The sequence below is a fragment of the Thalassophryne amazonica genome, chromosome 2 (assembly GCF_902500255.1).
Source record: "Thalassophryne amazonica chromosome 2, fThaAma1.1, whole genome shotgun sequence".
In the NCBI taxonomy this organism is placed as follows: Eukaryota; Metazoa; Chordata; class Actinopteri; order Batrachoidiformes; family Batrachoididae; genus Thalassophryne; species Thalassophryne amazonica.
Genome location: NC_047104.1, coordinates 106,850,258 through 106,869,866, shown reverse-complemented (window position 1 = coordinate 106,869,866; position 19,609 = coordinate 106,850,258). Strand labels below are relative to the sequence as shown.

Here is a 19,609-nt window from a genome sequence, read left to right as displayed (position 1 = left end):
GACACACAACAAACAATTACAATAAATAAATTAAAACACAACATGGTAAATGGACTGCATTTATATAGAATGAATGAGTTTTATTCAGCACGCACATAAAAAAATACCAAAATAAAAATCTCTAACATAAATCAAAAAAACGAAAGAAAAAACAATAACAAAGGCATGGGCTGCAAAAGCTTATAAACGCCCACTCTGTACACCAGCTACTATACACTTTTAAATACACTCAAAACAAGGTAACAATCAGAACATAACGTAACTGAACAGAACAGATCAATAATATTATGTGCAAATAAACAAACAACAAAAAAAAAAACCCACAAAAACAATTAGCCTAATATAACACACTATAGTAAGAAATTGCATTGTTTTTATAAAGCCTTTTAATGCCTACCAAAGTACCACATGATTTAATACTATCAGAACAATTATTCCAAATTCTAACACCTTTTACATAAATTCAATGACTTTTAACAGTAGATCGAATCTTTCTTCTTTCAAATATCAATATTCCTCGCAAATGGACTCCCTCATTTCAAACAACTGCTGAACGTGTAGAGGCAAAAGATTATTTTTAACTTTGTACATGTGTTGGGAAAGTGTAGGTACACGGACCCACAACAGGGGGCGCAAATGAACGGACAATGGAGTAGGTCAAATAACAACACTTTACTGTTGTGAATGCGCACAACAAATACAACAGATTACAACAATGGTCAAAAAGTCAATTCACAAAGATGTCATGTGGGCAGGCTCGAAGATAAGAGACGTCTGTCCAAAGCAGAACCGGAACCACACGATTTCCTCCGCCACCAGACCCCGGGAATACTGGAGCCGCCAAGTCCCGAACTCCCAGGTGGCCACTGCCTCCGCGTGTCGGACCTGGTACTGCTGGCGAGGAACAACAAACAATTAAATGTGGGCGCGTTTGCACCCAGCAATCCACACGGCAGGAAAACTACCTCCACCTCTCGTTGGAAAAAGAAACAGAATATCCGCTGTCCAACACACACAAGCAACAGATATTCACAGTCAGAAACACAGTCAGCTGAGAACGTTACCTTCCAGGTAGAACGATATCTCGGCAAAGAGGTGGAGACGTCGTCCTGCTGATGTACCCCTGCTGATCAGATGATTGGTAACAGCTGTTGCAGGTGATGCGTGACAGCTGTCACCCTGGCTGCTCCTGTGCGGCGGCTGCGCCCTCTGGTGCCTGGAGCCCGCACTCCAGACAGGGCGCCTTCTGGTGGTGGGCCAGCAGTACCTCCTCTTCTGGCGGCCCACACAACAACATGATCTGTATCGTAAAATAATCCACCAAATCTTGAAATTTCAAAATACACAGACAACCAAACAGTTGGTGTGTTGGTTCGTAATATGTTTTTTTTACTTACAACTCTTATTGCTTTCTTTGTAACAGAAAAACTGAATTTGTTTTTGTTTTATACGTGTTTCCCCAAACCTCAATACAGTAGGTCATATATGGGACAAGTAATGAATGATACCGCATAACCAATGAATGAGGGGGAGAAAATAATGTGCTTTATACAAAATTGAAATAACTTTCAAAATTTTAGATTTGACATATTTTATGTGAGTTTTCCAACTTAATTTATCATCAATAAAAATGTTAAGAAATTTAGTTTCAGATACAATTTCAGTATTGTTCAATGATAAGTTTCTATTTAAATTCCTAGGCTTATTTCCAAATATAATACACTTAGTCTTACCAAAATGAAGTGACAATTTATTAGAATCAAACCAATATTTAAAATGTAATAATTCCTTCTCCATCCATTCCAAAAGTTGTCCCAAATTGTCCCCACTACCAAACACCGTCGCGTCATCGGCAAACAAAATACAGCGCACAGACTTTGTCACCAAACTTATGTCATTAACATACAACAAAAATAGCAATGGCCCAAGGACTGACCCTTGGGGCACCCCACATGTGATCCTCAGTAATTCTGAATTTTCCCTCCAAAATGAACATACTAATACATATTTGACAAATAACTAGCTAACCAATCAAGGGCTAATACTCTAATGCTGTACTTCTGTAATTTGTCCAATAATAAAGAATGATCTATGGTGTCAAATGCTTTCTGTAAATCAAAGAAAACCCCTGCAGTGTATTTCTTCATCTCTATTGCATTTGTAACTTGTTCAACAAAATCAATTATGTAGCACTTTTCCATCTATATCAGACGCTCAAAGCGCTTCATAATTGGGTGATTCTTTAACTACGGGCACTATTGGCCTTGTAAATGTAATTTCCACCACACCATTGCCTTACAATATAAAGTGCCTTGGGGCAACTGTTTGTTGTGATTTGGCGCTATATACATGTGCTCTGATGTTACTGTTTATCTCCATAGAAACTACCCACACAATCTTTCATACAAACCTTTTAAAGGGACATTATTGTTGTGGTGGAAATTACGGCAGTAGTGTGGGACAACTACATTTTGTTTAAAAAAAATCACAACAGTTGTATGACATTGAATACCCCAATTATGTTTTGATTATTTTACTGATATTTTATTCAGAGATATTTTAAAACATTAGAAAAAACGTTTGTTTACTATTCATTTTTATCATTGAAGATCATAAGTCTGGGTGTGGGACAAGCAGAAAACGGCAATATTTGCATATAATGATGCTGAAAAAAGGTGAAAAAGTCATCATAGACTACTAGGACAAATTTCTTCAAACACTTTCATTGTAAAGATAACTATAAAAGTGTGAAATTTCCCCTTTTTTCTTTTTTTCATAAAATATGATCAAGGGACATAAAAGTGCCCGTAGTCTAAGAATCACCCAGTTATGCCTCACATTCACCCATTCACACAAACACACTCACACACTGATCTCAGGGTGCTGCCATGCAAGGCGCTCACTACACACCAGGTGCATCTAGGGGATTAAGGACCGCACCCAAGGGTCCGTAGTGATTGTCCAGCCAGACTGGGGTGGAATCTGAGGATTCCCTGGTCTCAAGCCCATTGTTTAACCACTAGACCATCACCTCTCGAGAATGTGTGAGGTTTTGACTCACAGGCTGCAATTTTGAGAAATCTTGGTTTCTTAGAAGGCGAAAGATGGAGAAGCACACCCTACTTTTTCTGGCTCATGCTCAAAACTTCTCAATCGCCCCTTGTAACATTTGCCAGTTGCTGATAAATCACCTTATAATCATCCATGTATGCAAATATCTTTAGTGATGAAATGCAAATATATTAAATAATAAAATTGGATGGGTGCTTACCCATGATAATGTTCAACTGCATGTATTCACATTGTTACAACCACAATTCTGGAAAAATCTTGGTAATGTCAGCTTCAGGTTTAATTTCTTTCTTCATTCTCATTTATTTATTTATTTGTTATTGCCTCCTGCTGCACTTTTTTTTCTCTCCTGTTATGTACTTTCCTTCCTCCCACTCCTCTCAGGAGAGACCAAAAAGTGCCTTGGAGCGTCTGTACTCTGGAGACACAGTGCAGCAACAGCAGCAGAGGAGAAAGATGAGTGCTGACGAGCAGCTGGAGAGGATGAAGAGGCACCAGAAGGCCCTCGTCCGCCAGCGCAAACGCGCCCTGAGTCATGGAGACCGCCACACTTCTTCGTCTTCATCATCTCGCACCTCATCCTCATCCTCACGGCCACTTTCAGCGGATTTGGGATCAGTATGTTGCTAAAGCAGTATCACATATCACACTCTCATGCATGACGACAGCCAAACTGAGAGTGGTGAGCCAGTAATGCATGGATGCCTTTTTCATACAACCTGAAGACAGCGTGTAGATTCTCCTATACTTACTTCAAGCATGTTGTTTGCATTCTTAAAACACAAAAAGCGATCAGCTGCTTTACAGCCCAGTATCACAATTTCTGAATATATATAAAAGATTCATAATAATTATTGGCAAATATGTTTATTATGAAATGAACGGGATTAAAAATTAAATATTGTATGAAAGTGTTCAGAGCAGAAAATCACAAATACATTTTTGTGTCCCCATGAGCATGAACATGTCATAAGGTTTTTGTTCTACTGTTTCTTTTTCATATTCTTTGTTTAATCCTTCCCTCTCACTTGTTGCTGTTCTTGTCATTTAATCTACTTTTTGCAGTAATTACTTTCAGCTTGACTGTATGCTCTGAACCTCCTCTCACGCTGATTTATTCTGCCATTGCTGCCCACGCTTTCAGAGCACCACCCAGGTTTCTGTTCACCACAGTCCCTCCAGTGTTGCCAGATTGGGTGGATTCCCACCCATGTGGGCTGCTTTTGATTCTGTCGGGTGGGGCAAAATTGCACTGGGTGGATTGATGAAGTTTGGCCTACTTTTGTCAACAATTTGGCAGATTTTCTAACTGCATTCTTTGTATCTGTAGGTATTTGACTATTTGGGTGTGGCTGTAAGGCTGTAAGTTGTTTTTTTGGTGTGCCAGTAGATGGCAGCTTTGCTCTGCAAGCGGCAGCAGTATACAGACAAGAGTTTGGCCAAAACAGTGTGAGTTACTATGAGGCAGGGGTAGGCAACCTGTTCCAGAAAGAGCCATGAGGGTGCAGGTTTTCTTTGCAGCCACTGACTCCACCAGGTGATTTCACTGATTAACTTCCATCTGCTCAAAGTGATATTAATCAGTAAAATCACCTGGTGGAGTCAGTGGCTGCAAAGAAAACCTGCACCCTCATGGCTCTTTCTGGAACAGGTTGCCTACCCCTGCTATGAGGGATCAAAATATTGTTACATGATTTATAGGCATCATCATGTTCCTCAGCCTATGTCCAAATGTATGTTCATCTGCTACATGTACACGGAGGAGCGTAACTTGTAAATCCAACACCTTTGGGTTTAGTTTGGTGGTTTTTGTGAATCACATTTCTGTTTCGGGAAAGGTAAACTCAGAGTCAAAGTTCAAGCGTTATACTTGAAAGCAAGAATTCTGCAGAAGAAGCAACAGGTAAGAAATTTAAATTGTTTTTGAAAATGGTGAATACCTGCATCTATGGGACACAGCTGACATATTACTGCAATCGTCCACATTTTTTTTTTTTTTACATTGCAATAGTCTGTTCCACAAGCAGCTTTTATTTATTTAGTTAGTGGTGTGTGTATGTCATTTTTCAAACCAGCCTGATTTGAAAAATGACATAAACATGACAATAAAATGTTTTGCTGTAAAGAATTCAAGTGGATTGAGGTAGAACTCAGAACTCAGAAGAAGTTTATTGCCATTGCCAATGAACAGGATTCACAGACTAGGAATTTGCTTTGGTATAATGGTGCAACATTAAATAGAGAGCAATATAAAAAGCTAAGATAAAATATGTGCTAAAATAAGATAAAATATAAGATAAAATATGAAATATGAAAGGCTATGTGCAACGACACAAACAGAACAACAGTGCAGTGGGAGGAGTGCAATTAAAAACCAAAGTACATTTGTCTAAAGTGACCCGTGATAAAATGATAAAGTGACAGAGTTAAGGTTAAGGTGACTGAGTTATGAAGTGTTCATGAGTCTAACAACAGAGGGGAAGAAACTGTTCTTATGGCGGGAGGTTCTGGTCAGGATGGACCGTAGCCTCCTGCCCGAGGGGAGTGGTTCGAATAGACCGTGTGCAGGGTGAGAAGGGTCAGCTGTGATCCGACCTGCTCGGCCCAGAGTCCTGGAGACGTGCAGGTCGTGAAGAGATGGAAGGCTACAGCCGATCACCTTCTCAGCAGAGGCGACAATGCACTGCAGTCTGTGTCTGTCCCTGGCTGTGGCCCCGGCGTACCACACCGTGATGGAGGAGCAGAGGATGGACTCGATGATGGCTGTGTAGAACTGCACCATCAGCTGGGCAGGCAGCTTGGCCTTCTTCAGCTGCCGCAGGAAGTACATCCTCTGCTGGGCCTTCTTGATGAGGGAGCTGATGGTTGACTCCCACTTGAGGTCCTGGGTGATGGTGGTGCCGAGGAAGCGGTGACAGACCACAGTGGTGATGGGGCTGTTGGTGAGGGTGAGGGAAGGCGGGGGGGCTGTTGCTTTTCTGAAGTCCACGATCATCGCCACTGTTTTCTGGGCATTGAGCTCCAAGTTGTTGCTGCTGCACCAGGTCACCAGCCGGTCCACCTCCCTCCTGTAGGCAGACTCATCCCCATCCGAAATGAGTCCGATGAGGGTGGTGTTGTCCACAAACTTGATGAGCTTTACGGAGTTGTGGCTGGAGGTGCAGCAGTTAGTGTACAGGGAGAAGAGCAGAGGGGAAAGGACACAGCCCTGTGGAGATCCTGTGCTGAGAGCCTGAGTGTTCGAGACGTTCTTTCCCAGCCTCACACGCTGACTCCGGTCCGTCAGGAAGTCTGTGATCCACCTGCAGGTGGAGTCGGGCACGTGGAGCAGAAAAAGCTTGTCCTGGAGCAAAGCCGGAAGGATGGTGTTGAATGCAGAACTGAAGTCCACAAACAGGATCCTAGCGTAGGTTCCTGGGGAGTCTAGGTGCTGCAGGATGGAGTGCAGGGCCAGGTTTATGGCGTCATCTACAGACCTGTTGGCTCTGTAGGCAAACTGCAGGGGGTCCAGGAGGGGGTCGGTGATGGACTTCAGGTGGGATAAAACCAGGCGTTCGAAGGTCTTCATGACTACAGACGTGAGAGCCACAGGCCTGTAGTCATTAAGTCCAGTGAGGCGTGGTTTCTTGGGGACTGGAACTATGATGGAGGACTTGAAACAGACTGGAACATGGTATGACTCCAGGGAGGTGTTGAAGATCCCCGTGAAGACTGCGGCCAGCTCATCAGCACAGTGTCTAAGGGTGGCAGGAGAGACACAGTCTGGGCCCGGGGCCTTACGTGGATTCAGCCTTTTGAAATGTCTTCTCACATCCTCCTCTTGGACCGAGAGGGCAGCGGGGGGAGGGGGGGCAGTGGTGAGAGGGGGGAGGTCCAGAGTGTTTGAATATCCAGTGGTGATATTAGAAGAAGGTGATATTACACCTGTATTAAAAGATCACACAGTGCCCCTGTCAGACTTACAGAAATTAAATGGCTGCCCTAATAAATGTAATTTTAAAAAGCACAAATTTAGAGTTGGTCTATTTTGCCATGAAAAGACTGGAAATAAAATGATTTTTTTTTTTTTTTTATTTAATAAACCTGGAGATTAATATATTCTGTCACATTTACAAAAAGCTGTGCAATTAAACCTGTCACAATCATCCAAGTAGAGATTTGTCAGCATGTTGGTAAATTAGTGTGGGTTGAAATGGAAAAGTGGAGAGTTTTTAATGTTGGAAAATTCTGGGCACTGGAAGGCAAAGGAAATAGAAGAAAAAAAAAAAGAGAATGATTGGCGAGAAAGTTGCTGATTTGCTAGGGATTTGTCTTAGTTATGGCAGTTTTAATTTACAACATCTTTCAAAACAAGCTTTAAGTGTCCCAAAAATATTAAAGCTTGAAGGTGATGTTTGGAGCAATCTTTCATTTCTCCTCTTGCAATATACGTAACTGCATTTATATAGCAAAGACTGGATTATGGTTGAGCAGGTGTTCTGTTGTAATGCTCCAGTGATAACATGCCTCTGAGTGACAACATGATGCCCAATGTGGATTTGCAGTATTTAGGGCTGTGGCATATCTGTTGCCATAAACAGCTTTTAACCCACGGAGGATGCTGTAGTGCACAGGTAAAGACTCCTCTGAAGAGACGCCAATTCTCCCACAAAGCACCAGGACCTTAAAAATGGGACCTTTGTTATTCTGCTCGAACATAGATACCGGCATCGTCAAACATCTTTGTCCAGTGCACTCATGACTCCATATGCTCTTCCCAGGCGTTGTTTCATTTTGAGATCCCAAAGGCATGAATGTCACTACAGGCAAACTTCTGGTTGCTGAATCCAGGAAATCACTGAAACCCTAAATCTTAAGCCCCGGTCACATGACACTAATGAAGGACACCAAAGCCAAAACAAAACAAGAAATCTGGACTTACGTTGACTTTCGGAGACATCGTTTCACCGTCGTCCAGGTTCGTTTCTGTAGCTGGCGCTTCGTCAGAATTTTAAAACTGTTGAAAAATGTGAACATATCCTGACGACACCCTCAATTCGTCCGTATTCCATTTTGCTTTCTATCTTGACGGTTCCTCATTGATTGCATAGTTCCTGTACCGTCAGCGTTCCGTTTGATTGTCGTCCATCTTCATCCAACCTCCAGCCTCTCTCTCGCTCTCTCTCCAGCCTCTCAACATCTCTGGCTAAGATGTGCGTGTGCATGCACACTTTGTCTGTGGATAGCACAGACTCGCTGCAGAAATTATTACGCACTGGCGCTTTGTTTTGATTTTGTTTATAAGCGTCAAGGTCACCATTCGCTTCATTTTTCTTTTGTTAGTTTCGGTTTAGTTTCGGTCTTTTAGGCGCTCTGCACTCGCAGGCTTTTCCGTGATGGGACTCATTCGTCCACTTTTTCTCGACCATTTGTGACTTTTAGGACTTTATTCCTTTGTTCAGCTAACGCCATGTGCCGTGTGACCGGGCCCTTAGTCTTGATCCAGGACAATTCCAAAACAAGGCTCGCATACTCCTCAATCAGCTACTCAAGTGCTGTAACCAGGGTATCCAGCAAAGACCACATCATTGACTGCAAAGTCAAGGTCAGTAAATGGTTGTATACCAACAAAGGCACCTAAGCCACTAGTTTCCACAACCCCATCCAACACCCATGAAGTACTGAACAGTGTAGGAGCCACAACACATCTGTGATGACTGTCAGTTTTCACTGGGAAAAGTCAGAGCTCCCACTGCACACAGCACTCACAGTACCTGTGTATACACACTATGATGATCAGCAACTTTCTGGCCATCCTGCAAATTGTCAGGATGCCCCAGAGAGCAGACCAGTTAACAGAATCTAAGAATTTGTGAAATTGAAGGCAAGAACACAGGCTGCAAAGAACCACTGTCAGTACGAGGTCTGTCCAAAAAGTAACAGACCTTTTTATTTTTTTCAAAAACTATATGGATTTGAATCATGTGCGCTTGCATCAGCCAAGCTTGAACCTTCGTGCGCATGCGTGAGTTTTTTCACGCCTGTCGGTTGCGTCATTCGCCTGTGGGCAGGCTTTGAGTGAGCACTGATCCAGCCCCCTCGGCGGATTTTCATTGTCAAGGAAATGGCTGAGCGACTGCCGCTTTGCTCCATGAAACTTTTTTCAGAAACTGTGACAGACAGCCAGGTGGAAACCATTCGCAAAATTCAGATGGCTTTCGGTGAAGTTTCTATCGGCGTCACACACATTAAGGCCCATTACAACCGGATTACATTCCACTGTTACAGGAGATTTTGTAATGAAAGACGAGTGGAGGAATTCGATCGTCGGGACGGAACCGCTCATGGCGCACAACAAACACCTCCATGTTGGAAACCATTCGGAAGATTCAGACGGCTTTCAGTCGAGTGAGTATCCGAGAAATTGTGTAACAGCTGGGCATGCCACAACATGTCCTGGGAGACTTCCAACACGGAGGTGTTTGTTGTGCACCATGAGCAGCTCCGTCCCGACGCACGAATTCCTCCGCACGTCTTTCATTGCAAAATCTCCTGTAACAGTGGAATGTGCCACAAAAGTGCTCATGTCCACATTTTCTGAGATTTCTCTGGTAGTCACATGACGTCCCGACGTCATGATGTGCCGGATCAACACAGCCTTCACTTTGGAAATGATCTGGTCGTTTCAGCCTGTCGATGGCCGCTCGGAGCGTGGCGCGCCCTCCGCCGGTGTGGGCCGCCTTTAATTCGGTTGTAATGGTCCTTAATCTGTGTGACGCCGAAAGAATCTTCACTGAAAGCCATCTGAATTTTGCGAATGGTTTCCACCTGGCTGTCTGTCACAGTTTTTGAAAAAATTTTCATGGAGCAAAGGGGCAGTCGCACAGCCATTTCCCTGACAATGAAAATCCGACAAGGGGGCTGGACAAGTGCTCACTCAAAGCCTGCCCACAGGCGAATAACGCAACCGACAGGCGTGAAAAAACTCATGCATGCGCACGAAGGTTCAAGCTTAGCTGATGCAAGCTCACATGATTCAAATCCATATAGTTTTTGAAAAAAATAAAAAGGTCCGTTACGTTTTGGACAGACCTCGTATTTGTGCTTGCATTCACTGAGTACATTCACAGTCCGGGTTTGGACAATAGTTGACTATGGGCCTGGAGCTTTCCATGTCCTCAGATGTTTCAGAAGTTTTGTGATCTCACCAACATTTGGGGGTTCGCAGTAGAGTGGAGAATCAGCCACAAGAACTGAGGGATGAAGGTGTAGGGTTGAAGAAAAGAAATGCTTTGATTCCTGCTTTTGTTCTTTGAAGTCATGATTCAGGTGACTTTTTATTCAATTGGATGGGTTTAAAACTAACTTGGGAAGCATACTAAGTCTAATGCTTCCTCTTGCTGTGTGTGTGTGTGTGTGTGTGTGTGTGTGTGTGTGTGTGTGTGTGTGTGTGTGTGTGTGTGTGTGTGTGTGTGTGTGTGTGTGTGTGTGGTCCTATCCTTAACATTTTTTACTGACATCCATTAGCATACACTGAGCACTGCTTGACTGCTTAGGGTCCTATCTCACTGTGCACGCCTGTTGGAGAGCAGTTGAAGATGTGAATTAGTGACAATGTTTCAGTTGGTAATTCACTGAAGTGGCCACTCGCAGCTGAAGACAAATGATACATTTGCACACAAAGTGTTCAGGTCTTATTATCCTGCTATTATCCATGTGAATAGACTGTGGAAATTCTCCACTGTTCCCAATAATGGCAAAATAATAAAAAAATAATAATAGTACTAAAAATAATAATAATAATAAAGCCTACAGTGCACTCACTGATTTGCAGAATGATGTGCCTGCTGGATATAATGTCCTGTCTTCCATGTCCAGCCATGGAAGATAGGAATCCATCCATCCATTTTCTATACCTGCTTACTCCAATTAAGAGTCACATTAGCTCAGAGATACGCACACAGCGATTGTACATACCGAACAGCCTTTTCTTTGTGACGCAGTGATGTCACTAGCTCTTCAGGGGTGTGCGTCCTCTTATTTAATATGATTTATTCGGAAATAACATTGTAAGTCCCTTTGGCTGTTCTCTTGTGTTTTTTTTTTGTACTTGGGGTGTCCACAGCAGATCAGAGGTGGATCTGCACCTTGATTTGGCACAGATACATCTTCCTATATTTTTGGCTTTGATTGACATATGATGTCACAATTCCACAGCGTGGCATTTAGCAGAAAGATTTGGGCATATGTGCACTGTTGGAGTTGGAACTGAGCAGTGTGTGCTTTTAACGAAAGCATGTCATCATATTTCCTCACTCACAATGAGCACATTAAAGAACTTCCAGCGCACATCCTCAGAGAGAGAGAGAGACAGAGACAGAAAGGGGAGAGAGAGAGACAGAGGGAGAGAGCAGGACAGGGACAGAGAGAGAACAGGAGAGAGGGGGGAGAGAGAGCTCTCCAGATAAAGAAAGATTTGAGTGCTGTGTGCTCCATTCCTGCAGAATTGTGGACTTTAATTAAAAAAAAAAAAAGAAAAAAAGCAAAACATTAAATGCATGAGTCCAGAAGTCCTGATGTTCACTGCACCTGTGACCAGGCTGGCAGCAGCTCGGCCACTTCCAGAACTGACTGTTCTTCTCCGATCATCTCACCTCCCACAGTTCTCTCATGAATCTCTCATCTTAGGAGTCACAGCAAGTACATTCAGAGGTTGGCACGACACTAGTGATGGCTCTCAGCACATACTGGGAGGACCCTTGTCGCCTCACCAACTTTGAAAAATTCAAAAACCTGGCGCGACACTAGTGATGCCCTGCTACTGAAGTGAGGGAAGAGTGCCACCCAGCAAATGTCGTGTGAAACCAAGCAATTTCCCTCACAATTGCGGTTCTCAGGCTGTTGTAACCCACTGAGATAGTACCCCATAGAGTTATATATGCGACAGCCGCCATTACTGCAGAGGGCAGGAAGTAGTGTTGGCCGCACAGTTCGATGCTACATGTTACACGGTTTGATCTTGCTGCTATCATGTTTTCAGATGGATTTTACTTGAATTTGGACTTTTACTTGGATGCATATTACTTGGATGGATTGGAGTTTACCAGGATGGTTTTTATTTTGAATGGAGTTTTCTTAAATGCATGTTTGCATTCACACTGTTTAATCCCTCGGTCAACTCCAGTGTGCAGTGAGCATTATTTTGTGCCAAGCTGGAAATTTCATCTCATTAAGATCTTGGGACAATGAATTTATCCATAGATTTATTTACATTGCATGATGCACCATGCTGTGTATAGATGATCGAGTGGCGAGTGTGTTTCCACGTCAGTGTTCAGCGTAATTGTTTTCACCCCGAAGCCCCTATTTCTGCCAGGAAGGTAAGAAATTGAACTATTTTTATTCTAATTTAGTTAATAATATTCATTTAATTAAAAAGTGAACCAAAAACAGGTAGATACAGCATTTAAGGTCCTTGTAAGCCCATTGTTTTTTATTTTTTAAATAAAATATATACAATCAAAACACAGCACAAAATCTTGAAATAGCTGCACACATAAAATTAAAAAGTAAAAGAACATAAATGTATATATTGTACACAAATACATAAGTGTACAATATATACACACAAATACATAAATGTGTATTGGATATTTTTTTACATATAATAAAAGAAAATATAAAATAAGACAAACATTTAAAGATCAAATTTGTCTATAAACAAAACTAGTTTTGAAGCATTATTGGATTCAATCAATGATAAAGACTTATAATAAAGTTTTCACTCATTTCTCCGATGAGTAATGTTTAGTTTGTCTTGAAAAAAACATTTATATATGTAGTTGGATAAATATTGTTCACTCAACATGCATGCTGTATTGCTCATACAGGGTACTTTGTGTCCTTTTTGCCCTCTTTAGTAGTGGAAGCCACGCCTCCATGTAGGCACAGCAGCATTACATTAGCGGTATAGAGAGTCTGAACTCTAGCTTTCTTACATGTAACTATGTAGTACCCTGATTTATCTCAACCACATCATAGTGTTTTTTCCTAAATTTTGATCTTGTTTTTACATAATTATTGCAGGGATTCATGGTGCCTGTGTATTTGAGTGCTTTTGCACTCTTTGCCTTTTATGTCACTAATGTGAATCGGTATATATTACTGTTTCATATATGATCACACACAGAGTGACTTCAGTGTTTGGAGAATTAACCATTCATTTTATGAACCCTTCCATTTTCACATGTGAATGTCTGCAAATAAATAAACATTTTTCTAATAAATACATATTGCCATGTTTTTTTCTTTATGTGTTCCAAACTGTAAATGCATTTGGTGTTATTTGGTTTCTTGTGAGAAAAACAATACGGTCTTCTCTGCTGGATGCTATAGTATAAAAACCGCCACTTTTCTTGAAGCATGCAACCTCGTCTATGCATGCTCCTTGTCTATTTTTTTTTTTTTACAGACACCCTCTAGATTTTACCAACATGTTAAGATATATCTGATGTGATACAATAGCCGAGTTGAGTGTTGCTCCAAAGGGACGCACACTTCTTATACAGAATGATGACAAAGATGTTTTTATTGAAGCATCTTTTACCTTATGTCACAGTCTGGATTTGTTGTTTGTCTGTCTGCTTTGTGTGTCATCCAGTGGAAAAGAGAGCAGGAGTTTGACCTGCAGTTGCTGGAGCGGGCCGTCCAGGGGGAGGAGTCGCAGGTGGATCGGAATGTCCAGGGAGAGGAAAGACCCCCTGAGCACATCGAGAGACCTCGTTCCCAATCTGAAGAATGGCTGACTTTTCACTCCACGGACACAACCCAAAAGGTTGACCTGGAGCCTTTAGAGTATGACCTGGACCTCAGTAAAGAGGTACACATTTGTCTCACGGAAGACCTACAGCAGCATCTTCATGTGTTTGTCAGAAAAACAAATAATTAAAGATGAAAAAATAAAGCACAAATAAGTTAAAACCCCTGACCCCCTCAGATCTCAGAAGTGAAACAAATTAGATTAGATAGAACTTTATTAATCCCTTGGGAAGACTCCCTCAGGGAAATTGAGGTTCCAGCAGCATTGTATAGCAGCACACAGGGTAAGAAGCACACAGAGTATCTAAAGTGAAAGTAAAAAAAAAAAAAAATTGTAAAATTAATTATAAATACTAGAAATACTGCTCGCTACGACCTACTACTTTTCCTCTCCTTCCCGTCCCCTGTCTTCCTGTTACTGAAACAGAGTAGGTCCTGATTAGTACTTGGCCAGGAGATTGTTAAGGAACACCAGAAGCTGTGGGCAGGTTTCTCCATGTAACAATGGGGTTGCATTAAGAGTTCAGTTGTGGTTGAGGAGTTGATGTGTCACCGCGATGATAAATAAGGTTGTTGTTCCATTAAAAAACCGCAGCGAAACTGTAAACCAAATAAGTGGGCGATCAGAGACCACTGATGCAAGAGGCATGATGTCAATATTCGTGACAGCAATGTGCATCGTAATGTGCTTCGAATCATGAATGTATTGCTGGAATCCTAATACATATGTTATTTGCACTAGTTGACAACTTAGAGATGAACTCACCAAATTCATCTGAGAATTCAAAATATGGGCCAGGGAGCCTATATACAGTGACAAAGTAATAAGGCTGATTTTTATTCTTCTGACCTTGGCAATATGTAACATCGTGGGCAGAGCGAAGAATCAGATGTTCAAACAAATTATATTTGTGACCCCAACAGCTAATAAACTAAACCTAGATTTCAAAATAAGAGCAACACCCCCGCCTTGCTTCACATCACGAGGGACGTGACTAAATGTGTACACTGGTGGGCAGGCCTCATTTAAGGGGACGACAGCTGTAGGTTTCAGCCAGGTTTCACATTACCCAATCATATCTAAGTGATGATCCATAATTAGATCATTAATCAGCAATGATTTTGAGGACAGTGATCTTATGTTAATGAGACCCAGACTAAGGAGCTCAGTGGGGTTGTCAGTTGGACTGTTTGGATATGGGGGTGTTTCTAGAGTAGTATACAGTAGTGTTCAGAATAATAGTAGTGCTATGTGACTAAAAAGATTAATCCAGGTTTTGAGTATATTTCTTATTGTTACATGGGAAACAAGGTACCAGTAGATTCAGTAGATTCTCACAAATCCAACAAGACCAAGCATTCATGATATGCACACTCTTAAGGCTATGAAATTGGGCTATTAGTAAAAACAAAAGTAGAAAAGGGGGTGTTCACAATAATAGTAGTGTGGCATTCAGTCAGTGAGTTCGTCAATTTTGTGGAACAAACAGGTGTGAATCAGGTGTCCCCTATTTAAGGATGAAGACAGCACCTGTTGAACATGCTTTTCTCTTTGAAAGCCTGAGGAAAATGGGACGTTCAAGACATTGTTCAGAAGAACAGCGTAGTTTGATTAAAAAGTTGATTGAGAGGGGAAAACTTATACGCAGGTGCAAAAAAATTATAGGCTGTTCATCTACAATGATCTCCAGTGCTTTAAAATGGACAAAAAAAACAGAGACGCATGGAAGAAAATGGAAAACAGCCATCAAAATGGATAGAAGAATAACCAGAATGGCAAAGGCTCACCCATTGATCAGCTCCGGGATGATCAAAGACAGTCTGGAGTTACCTGTAAGTGCTGTGACAATTAGAAGACGCCTGTGTAAAGCTAATTTATTTGCAAGAATCCCCCGCAAAGTCCCTCTGTTAAATAAAAGACATGCAGAAGGTTGCAATTTGCCAAAGAACACATCAACTAACTGGCCTAAAGAGAAATGGAGGAATATTTTGTGGACTGATGTGAGTAAAATTGTTCTTTTTGGGTCCAAGGGCTGCAGACAGTTTGTGAGACGACCCCCAAACTCTGAATTCAAGCCACAGTTCACAGTGAAGACAGTGAAGCATGGTGGTGCAAGCATCATGATATGGGCATGTTTCGCCTACTATGATGTTGGGCCTATATATCGCATACCAGGTATCATGGATCAGTTTGGATATGTCAAAATACTTGAAGAGGTCATGTTGCCTTATGCTGAAGAGGACATGCCCTTAAAATGGGTGTTTCAACAAGACAATGACCCCAAGCACACTAGTAAACGAGCAAAATCTTGGTTCCAAACCAACAAAATTAATGCCTTGCAGATGTGAAGAAAACATGTAAAACTGTGGTTATACAACTAAATACTACTTTAGTGATTCACAGGATTGCTAAAAAAGCAGTTTGAACATGGAGGAAGGAGGAAGACGTTGCATCAGAATTTTGGCTCTCTGTTGGAACTGTTTACACAGAGACTGCTACCTGCTGCTTTGGACTTTGAACTAACAGTCTTTTTCAAGACTTTTTTACTTTTTTTTTTTACTTTTTCACCGTGCTCCAACGCCTAAAGAAGACCTTTAACGGTCGAAACATCGCGACGGAGCACTTTTATCAGCTAACTTTCATCAGCGTTGGCAAGCTAACTAGCTTGCTAACGCTTTCATTTTTATTTTATTTTTTAGCACTGTTGTCGTGCGTTACCTGTGCTGCTCCACAGCCTGTCTAGTGGATTTTTATTTTATTTTAGCACTGTTGTCGTGCGTTACCTGTGCTGCTCCACAGCCTGTCCAGTGGATTTTTATTTTATTTTTTTTGGCACTGTTGTCGTGCGTTACCTGTGCTGCTCCACAGCCTGTCTAGTGGATTTTTATTTTATTTTAGCACCGTTGTCGTGCGTTACCTGTGCTGCTCCACAGCCTGTCCAGTGGATTTTTATTTTATTTTAGCACCGTTGTCGTGCGTTACCTGTGCTGCTCCACAGCCTGTCCAGTGGATTTTTATTTTATTTTTTTTGGCACTGTTGTCGTGCGTTACCTGTGCTGCTCCACAGCCTGTCTAGTGGATTTTTATTTTATTTTAGCACCGTTGTCGTGCGTTACCTGTGCTGCTCCACAGCCTGTCCAGTGGATTTTTATTTTATTTTTTTTGGCACCGTTGTCGTGCGTTACCTGTGCTGCTCCACAGCCTGTCTAGTGGATTTTTATTTTATTTTAGCACCGTTGTCGTGCGTTACCTGTGCTGCTCCACAGCCTGTCTAGTGGATTTTTATTTTATTTTAGCACCGTTGTCGTGCGTTACCTGTGCTGCTCCACAGCCTGTCTAGTGGATTTTTATTTTATTTTAGCACCGTTGTCGTGCGTTACCTGTGCTGCTCCACAGCCTGTCTAGTGGATTTTTATTTTATTTTAGCACCGTTGTCGTGCGTTACCTGTGCTGCTCCACAGCCTGTCTAGTGGATTTTTATTTTATTTTAGCACCGTTGTCGTGCGTTACCTGTGCTGCTCCACAGCCTGTCTAGTGGATTTTTATTTTATTTTAGCACCGTTGTCGTGCGTTACCTGTGCTGCTCCACAGCCTGTCTAGTGGATTTTTATTTTATTTTAGCACCGTTGTCGTGCGTTACCTGTGCTGCTCCACAGCCTGTCTAGTGGATTTTTATTTTATTTTAGCACCGTTGTCGTGCGTTACCTGTGCTGCTCCACAGCCTGTCTAGTGGATTTTTATTTTATTTTAGCACCGTTGTCGTGCGTTACCTGTGCTGCTCCACAGCCTGTCTAGTGGATTTTTATTTTATTTTAGCACCGTTGTCGTGCGTTACCTGTGCTGCTCCACAGCCTGTCTAGTGGATTTTTATTTTATTTTAGCACCGTTGTCGTGCGTTACCTGTGCTGCTCCACAGCCTGTCTAGTGGATTTTTATTTTATTTTAGCACCGTTGTCGTGCGTTACCTGTGCTGCTCCACAGCCTGTCTAGTGGATTTTTATTTTATTTTAGCACCGTTGTCGTGCGTTACCTGTGCTGCTCCACAGCCTGTCTAGTGGATTTTTATTTTATTTTAGCACCGTTGTCGTGCGTTACCTGTGCTGCTCCACAGCCTGTCTAGTGGATTTTTATTTATTTTAGCACCGTTGTCGTGCGTTACCTGTGCTGCTCCACAGCCTGTCTAGTGGATTTTTATTTTATTTTAGCACCGTTGTCGTGCGTTACCTGTGCTGCTCCACAGCCTGTCTAGTGGATTTTTATTTTATTTTAGCACCGTTGTCGTGCGTTACCTGTGCTGCTCCACAGCCTGTCTAGTGGATTTTTATTTTATTTTAGCACCGTTGTCGTGCGTTACCTGTGCTGCTCCACAGCCTGTCTAGTGGATTTTTATTTTATTTTAGCACCGTTGTCGTGCGTTACCTGTGCTGCTCCACAGCCTGTCTAGTGGATTTTTATTTTATTTTAGCACCGTTGTCGTGCGTTACCTGTGCTGCTCCACAGCCTGTCCAGTGGATTTTTATTTTATTTTTTTTTGGCACTGTTGTCGTGCGTTACCTGTGCTGCTCCACAGCCTGCCTAGTGGATTTTTATTTTATTTTAGCACTGTTGTCGTGCGTTACCTGTGCTGCTCCACAGCCTGTCTAGTGGATTTTTATTTTAATTTAGCACCGTTGTCGTGCATTACCTGTGCTGCTCCACAGCCTGTCTAGTGGATTTTTATTTTATTTTAGCACTGTTGTCGTGCGTTACCTGTGCTGCTCCACAGCCTGTCCAGTGGATTTTTATTTTATTTTTTTTACCACTGTTGTCGTGTGTTACCTGTGCTGCTCCACAGCCTGTCCAGTGGATTTTTATTTTATTTTTTAGCACTGTTGTCGTGCGTTATCTGTGCTGCTCCACAGCCTGTCTAGTGGATTTTTATTTTATTTTTGCACCGTTGTCGTGCGTTCGCTGTTGCCGTGCATAACTTGTGCTGCTTCATGGCCTGTCTGGTGCCTTAACTAAAGCACTCCTTCTGCTGAATCACCTCTAAATTATTTACACATTATTCACTTTGCGTGTTTTTAGGAATCCGCTAGGTTGCGTAGCTACTAGCTCTTAGCCGATTTAGCATGGCGGCTTCTCCTGTCTCTCCCGCACTTTTCTGCTCTGGCTGTGAAATGTTTAGTTGTTCCTCGGCCTCCTTTAGCAGTAACGGTACTTGTAATAAGTGCAGCTTATTCGTAGCTTTGGAGGCCAGGCTGGGCGAATTGGAGACTCGGCTCCGCACCGTGGAAAATTCTACAGCTAGCCAGGCCCCTGTAGTCGGTGCGGACCAAGGTGGCTTAGCCGCCGTTAGTTCCCCCCTGGCAGATCCCGGGCAGTCGGGAAAGCAGGCTGACTGGGTGACTGTGAGGAGGAAGCGTAGCCCTAAACAGAAGCCCCGTGTACACCGTCAACCCGTTCACATCTCTAACCGTTTTTCCCCACTCGACGATACACTCGCCGAGGATCAAACTCTGGTTATTGGCGACTCTATTTTGAGAAATGTGAGGTTAGCGACACCAGCAACCATTGTCAGTTGTCTTCCGGGGGCCAGAGCAGGCGACATTGAAGGAAATTTAAAATTGCTGGCTAAGGCTAAGCGTAAATTTGGTAAGATTGTAATTCACGTCGGCAGTAATGACACTCGGTTACGCCAATCGGAGGTCACTAAAATTAACATTAAATCGGTGTGTAACTTTGCAAAAACAATGTCGG

At 42.4% G+C, this 19,609-nt stretch overlaps 1 protein-coding gene across 8 annotated transcripts in view; it reads left to right on the top strand.

Moving 5' to 3' along the window:
* Positions 1 to 19,609, top strand: part of plekha7b (pleckstrin homology domain containing, family A member 7b) — a 273,942-nt gene that overhangs the window by 221,221 nt on the left and 33,112 nt on the right. For all 8 annotated transcript variants that reach the window (XM_034191278.1, XM_034191265.1, XM_034191251.1 and 5 more), the window contains 2 exons: positions 3,457 to 3,690; positions 13,712 to 13,930. In XM_034191278.1, the coding sequence (XP_034047169.1) occupies positions 3,457 to 3,690; positions 13,712 to 13,930 (453 nt within the window). The remainder of the gene's footprint in view (positions 1 to 3,456; positions 3,691 to 13,711; positions 13,931 to 19,609) is intronic.